This window comes from Microtus ochrogaster, chromosome 6 (assembly GCF_000317375.1).
Source record: "Microtus ochrogaster isolate Prairie Vole_2 chromosome 6, MicOch1.0, whole genome shotgun sequence".
NCBI classification, from domain to species: domain Eukaryota; kingdom Metazoa; phylum Chordata; class Mammalia; order Rodentia; family Cricetidae; genus Microtus; species Microtus ochrogaster.
The window spans coordinates 57,031,560-57,038,431 of record NC_022013.1 but is presented as its reverse complement, the minus strand read 5'-3'; the positions used below and the strand labels follow the sequence as shown (position 1 = coordinate 57,038,431).

At 44.5% G+C, this 6,872-nt stretch overlaps 1 protein-coding gene across 2 annotated transcripts in view; it reads left to right on the top strand.

Moving 5' to 3' along the window:
- The window catches only part of Grid1 (glutamate ionotropic receptor delta type subunit 1), a 762,418-nt gene extending 756,639 nt beyond the window's left edge, over positions 1-5,779 (top strand). The window contains exon 16 of one of the 2 annotated variants that reach the window (XM_013346867.2): positions 4,621-5,779. In XM_013346867.2, the coding sequence (XP_013202321.2) occupies positions 4,621-5,049 (429 nt within the window). In that variant the 3' untranslated portion in view covers positions 5,050-5,779. The remainder of the gene's footprint in view (positions 1-4,620) is intronic. The other variant, XM_026779664.1, reaches the window with a different exon arrangement.
- Positions 5,780-6,872: the final 1,093 nt, after the last annotated feature.

Sequence of the window (6,872 nt, the reverse complement as noted above, 5' to 3'; positions counted from 1 at the left end):
AAGGACCTCAATATCAGTCCGAACACACTGAACCTGATAGAAGAGAAAGTGGGAAGTACCCTACAACAGATGGGCACAGGAGATCGCTTCCTAGGCCATGTGCTTCTTGCCCCTCTGTTCTAGCTCTCAGACTAAGCCACAGAAGCAGGCAGCTTAAGGATGCTGAGACTCTGAAGCAGGCTGCCTTCAATTTCCAGGGAGGTCAGGAAGCATTTATGCCAGTTCTGTTCATCTTCTTTTAGACTTAACCAACCAGTACAGGATACTCCTGATGGACCTCTCTTCTCCCAGGTTTATCTGGGTCCTGGTGTTACTGGGATAATAGAATTTGAATAGAAGGAGGGCCAACTGATTTGAGGAAGTTGGATTCTTGACAGCCATTTGGCATGGGAAGCTCTCTCTGGAAAATTTCTTCAATTGGTGTGAACATTTTCTGTGTATCCTGACATAGGAAGGCTAAAGGCTAATAGATAACCACAATTGGGAGTTGATCTGCCCTGCATGGCTTCACACTGCTTACAACGGATTCATCCATCCTTAATTTAAGGCAGGAAAAAAATACACTGGGTTAAGAAACCATTCAAGATCTTTCTTTCAGCTTATACAGACAACACAAATCATACTCCACATTTTTCGTTGTTGTTGCTGTTGTTGTTGTTATTGGTGGTGTGTGTGTGTGTGCAAGTGTGCTTTGTTTTATTTTGGTTTTGCTTTTAGAATGTTTTGATATGTTTTTAAGATAGAACATGAAGGTAGAGAAAGATTTGGGAAAAGTTGGAAGAGGGGAAAGAATATGATCAAAATATATTGTATAAAATCCTCAAAATTTAAATGAAAAGAAATACCCATTCCTTGGGTTAGTCTTTAATAGGCTGATGCTTCTTGACCTCAGAGCCGTATTAGAAGGTTAGGTTATTAACTGTGCCCTCTCTCCACTCCAGACTGCTACTGCTTCCCATTTTGTGCCTTGAATGTCAATGCTGAAGACTCCAGATAAGAGGCTTCCCTTGCTCACATTTTTCTTCCCAGGACTTTGGTTGAGACACTGCACCAACCAATGTTTGTTGCTCTGGCGTTGGATATAGAGTGTTGTTTTCTGTCTGTCTGAGACTCTCAGAGCCCTGTCTCCCTGGGGCATTCTCCTAGCTCTTTGTTTCCAAGGCCTGAAAGACAGGACCTACCCTCTGAGCACCTGCCCTGACCCAGTACTTAGCTGACTCTAAGTGAAAGGTCAGGGCTCTCCCTTCAGTTGACAGAATCCATTGTGAACACAGCTGGAGCCAAGACAGCTTGATTCCTGCCTGTTGCAAATAGTCTTCCATTCCAGATGGGCGCCTTACGGTACTGAATTATAAAACGGAAAGGAAGAGAAGGGAAGGTTATGTAACGGATAGGTTCTTTCAAGGAAACCCCCAACACGGCTCATCAGTTTTCCTTCTATTGAAACCATAGGCTGTAGAGAGGGCACCTGGCTTGTCTAGTCTTCTCCAAGTTTTGCTGGCTGTAGGGAAGAGAATATTGTTGCCTTGAACCCTAAAAGCATCTGAAACTCTGTCCCAGTGTCTCCACCTTCTACCCTTTTTGGGGGGTGCATTTTGGGATGAAAATAATCCGTGAATTAAAACATTCATCAGCTGAGTTCCGACGCTGACTTTGGTTGGTTCAGACAAAGGGGCCATATCCCATGTCAAAAGCTGCATTGCAGATCAGGGAGCTGTGAAAAGGCTGAAAATCTAAGTTTGATGATGAGCAGAGCCAGGGCTTATCCTGAGGCCCAGACCCCGAGAGCGTGGCCACAGCACGGATGGTTGGGTATGGTACCACAGCTATTGGATGAAACTCCACCTATTCTCCGAGTCTCTTTTTTTTCGGGATTTTCACCATGTACTAATGACCTTGTTTGTATGACGGTTCTGTCTGTTCACCGGGGAATGTTACCTGCCACCCACACCATTATGGAGTGAAGGCAGCAATTTCCCCAAAGCAATTGACTCTCTAAAGATGAACCATGGATTATTTAAGAAGCCATTATAGTGATGGCGGCACACACCTTTAATCCCAGCACTTGGGAGGCAGAGGCAGGTGGACCTCTGTGAGTTGAAGGCCATCCTGGTCTACAAGAGCTAGTTCCAGGACAGGTTCCAAAGCTACAGAGAAACCCTATCTTGAAAAACAAAAACAAACAAACAAACAAACAAAAAGCCATTAAAAATGAGGGAATCTAAGTCACTAACCCCCCAAATAATAGGCATAAGATATTATCTTAAAATTTTTATATAAAGAATGGAAACATTTCTCTTTATATAAAGCAAAGAAAAAAACAGAAAGACAGATAAATCATACATTGAGGAGAAAGTTGCTCTGTGCTAGGCCAACCACGGTACAAAATAATTAATAAATCTCTTTGATTTGGTTTGCTATATTTAGATTATTCTTAATGTGCCGTGGTTCAACTATGATAGTTCCCGTTTACCATAGTACAATAGCAGAATGCAATCAGCAGAAACTACACTTTGAAGTTTTGAAGCAGCAGAGAGCCGCAGTCCCAACTACAGAACACAAGCAGAAAATGCCAATGCTCTCCAACACGCCATATTGTTGAAGTGTGGGTGCCTGGTACTTACGGTGATTACATTGCTGACTTGGGCTATTTTCAACTGGCTGTGAGTCTGTTAATATTTAATACTGTTAATTGAGGAGCACTTACAGCTTACCCATCTTTGAAGGAGCTAAGAAAAGAATCTTGTGAATGGTACTGAGACAGACAAAGTAGTGGATAGCATCTCACCCATTTCTCCCCACTTTCCTATGGCACTTGCTCTTCAGAGGTATTCTTATCTCAGAAGCAGCTTCCCAGCACTGATGAGCTGAGTCATATTGGGTGGTTTCAGATCACTGGGAATCCTGGGTGTTATTCAGTGGCCATCCAGTTACTTCCAATGTCATTTCCATTTATGACGACAAGCCAATTTCCACAATGTTCCCTCACCCTCTGCCCAGTGTGCTCCTTTATTATTCAGTTTCTTCCTGGCCTGAAACGAGTTCCTCATTGTCTTATGAATGTTGTCCGGGTTCTTGCTGCAGGAGATGTTCTGGAAAGGCTAGGCCCAGTGTGCCAGCTTTGAACTCATGGGCATTTAGACAGCAGTGATCTTGTTTTCCCTGGCAAAGACTGTTAAGTCAAGGAGTGAATGACGGGGTTCTCTAGTTCTTTGCACACCTGAGAAATGCTGTCTTGAGTCTTCCTAGTATTGGCTTTTTGACTGGCATCATGAAAAAGGAAGAGGGCTTATGCTCTTGATCCCAAATGACCTCCTAATGGGGAGCCCTATCCCTTATCCCATAGGAGCTCAAAATAATCAGTCACTGGGATAACCTCTGTTTTGCATGGTATTTTTTTTCTTTTTGGAGGCATATCAAAGCCTCTACATCTTGTGGTGTTTCTAAAATACCTACAACCTAAACAGAGGTTCTATTCCTCCCTCTCACGTGCTCTAAACACTAGACCACTGGCAAGATTGTATTTTAGAAATAAACCGTGACTCAATATTTTTTCTTGGAGTCTGGCTTCAGAAAGGGCCAGCTGTAGCCACCATCTTTCCTAGATCAATGACACCCACAGAGCCACAATTGGTTCTGCAGCTTCTACCCTCATGGGAGGTGGAATAGCTATTTTCCTGGACACTTGTCACTTGTCCACTTCAGTGGGGTATGGGGTGGGACAGAGGGAGCAGGCAGCATTTCCCTTGAGCTTTCAAGCACAGCGACCACCTTGATTCATTTTAGCATTGAAGATGTAGCATAAATTTACTTGAGAAGAATTATGAAGTTTTTATTTTCTTTCTTCAGTAGATAAATAAACTAAAGGGTCTTGGGTGAGAATCGTCCATTTGGGAAGCCTCAAGTCCTCTTGATACCTCACTGCCCCTCCTCTCTCTCCCCACTTAAACACCATGCCCTATTTGCCAGATGGGGCATGCTTTACCCTCTGGGATGAACTAGAGATTCTACACACACACACACACACACACACACACACACACACACACACACACACACACACACACTCAGGTAGGCCAGTGTTGCTTTTCCGTACCTGACTTCTAGGTAACCTCTAACACTCGTGGGGTTGGTGACTCACAAGGCAGTGGAATTACTCTGACCCTGTTCCTCTTTGTGTAAGGCAAGGGTGACAGTATCAAGCCTAGGAAGCTGTGAATTCAAACTGCAAATGCATGGGGCATATTAGGGATCAAGATTACTTCTTCTATTTCCATGGTACTCTATTTATCTCTTCCTGCTTCAGCCAGTTCTTTAGAGCATCTCATTATAGGGTTGCCCTGGGTGTGCCAGAGATTCTAGGCTGAGTGCAGTGTGGAAGAGAGAGGCTTCTGATGCCTGCTGTCGGGGTCATCATTTTACAAAGATTAGTGCTCTCGGGTATGGATTCCCCAGATAGCCAAGAGTTGACCATCTGATTGAGGGAAGGTGGGAACAATGAGGGATACTCTGTCTGGCAAGCTGAACAGGCTGGTAGCTCCAGGTATCCAGATTTAGCAGCAAAGTTGTCCTCAGTCCATTCTACGGATGTTCGTTGACCTTCCTGTCCTTTCTCTTCAGGACAAAGAGGTGAATCTGGAACAGGTGCACCGACGCATCAATAGCCTCATGGATGAAGACATTGCTCACAAGCAAATTTCCCCAGCATCCATTGAGCTCTCTGCCCTGGAGATGGGGGGTCTGGCTCCAAGCCAAGCTTTGGAGCCCACGCGGGAGTATCAGAACACCCAACTCTCGGTCAGCACCTTTCTGCCTGAACAAAGCAGCCATGGCACCAGCCGGACACTGTCGTCAGGGCCCAGCAGCAACCTGCCACTGCCACTGAGCAGCTCAGCCACCATGCCCACGATTCAGTGCAAACACAGGTCGCCCAATGGAGGACTGTTCCGACAGAGCCCTGTGAAGACCCCAATCCCCATGTCATTTCAGCCCGTGCCTGGAGGTGTCCTTCCAGAGGCTCTGGACACCTCTCATGGCACCTCCATTTGACCGTCGCCTGCCCTCTTGCCCGTCTGCCCACCCACCCGACCAGCAGAGCTTTTTAATACAAGAAAATGACAACACAGACCACACACACACACACACACACACACACACACGGACTCTTTCATTTTTCTTGTACATAAATGTAAATAATGACAGAATGGAGTGGGGTAAAAGTGTATTTTGAATATTCCCAATTTTCGAAGTCAGTAAAAAACAAAAAAACCAACAAAAACTGTATGAATGACTTTGTAAATTTTGTTCTATATGAATAAAAAGGCAAATTACTTGTGATCATTCTGAAGTGCCAAAGGAGCCCCCTATTCCTGGACCCTTCCGAGGGCAGGAAGGACCATCGGAAAAGAAGCTCCTGGCTGCTGGGGAGGAAAGAAGATGTGGAGGAGCCCCGAATGCCGCTTGCTGCTGTGCCAACAGCTTTCCCTCTTGTCCTTCCTTACAAGTCCCTCATTATTCCTTCGGTGTCTTTGGGTGGATTCAGTATGTGCCTGAGTCTGGAGCCTAGGTTGTGTGGACCCATCTGGTCCCTGACCTGTAGGCTGACATGCCCTAGACATGGCGCTGGACAATCAGGCTCAAGATGTTGAGGTCGCTGTGTGTCACAGTGTGTAGCATGCAACTGTCCCCAAGGCCTCAGAAAAGATGCCCATATTGAGGTCACAGTCTCTGAGGCTTTGATATCAATATGTTTGAACAGGATATTATTGGTCTTTTTTTTTTTTAAAAAAAAAAAAACTCTTTCTACTTAGGAGAATCAGTCAGTGATGGCAACCCCATCTAGGCAGAGGTAGGACTGTCCTGAGTGGGACATCCTTTATTATAGGTTGAATTTGTCATATGGATTGTATGACATATGGATTGTAAGAAACCAGGTAAAGACTGTTCGCTTGGATTAGGGCTCATAGCCCTGATCAAAAGAAAAGTGTAGCTACAGACACAGGGAGTAGAAGTACGCAGATAAAAGGCTTCCACTGAAATGAGTTAGGGGAATGGAATTTTCTCCAAATTATGGGGAGATTGAGGATAAACAAGAAGGACCACGTAGGGAATTAGCTTGACTCTTTCAAGAGGAGTCCTAATGAAGCTATCCATAGTCCTTAAAGACATGTGCCCTAATGAAGCTGTCCATAGTCCTTAAAGACATGTCTTTAGCGCTTTTTAAAGTTGGCTAAACAGGACCAGATCTCAGCACTAGCCCTTTCTCCAGAATTACTGTGTTTTCAACACCAGGAGTCCTCAGACCATAAACCAGCCCACAGCAGGGATCCTTCATGCTGGAGGAATCTTCTATCCTCTGAAATGGTGAATTTGCAGGAAATTTGTTTGATAAAACAAGGCTAACCTAAGGATCTTCCCTCTCTACATTGCGCTTTGTGGGGTAACTAAACTGTAGAACCAGCAATGATCCCTCTGGGGGAATCTGAGCTGTATCACTGTAAGCTGCTTCCTCCCATTTTGAAGACCAAGGTGTCTCTGATCTCCTACACTGCTGGGATGTAGAACATAACCCCATCCAGTTCCAAAAGTATAGAGCTCCTACTCGAACTACAAATTGAGGTGTTAAGATCTTGGTCTGTGGTTACAGAGAAACACACCATTCTGTCTATTACTTCTTCTGTACTTCTATATTTTTGTAGAGTTAGTTGAGAGATAGATTCATGAAGGTAATTACTGGCCCGGGATGAATTTATTTCCCAAAGTCCCTAATGATGTTAACGAGTATAAAGAAGTTACTGTATCACAGAGTCAGCTAAAAGCACCAGAACAAAACAAGACAATGTTCACAGTTATGTATCATTGGCTACTGGGAA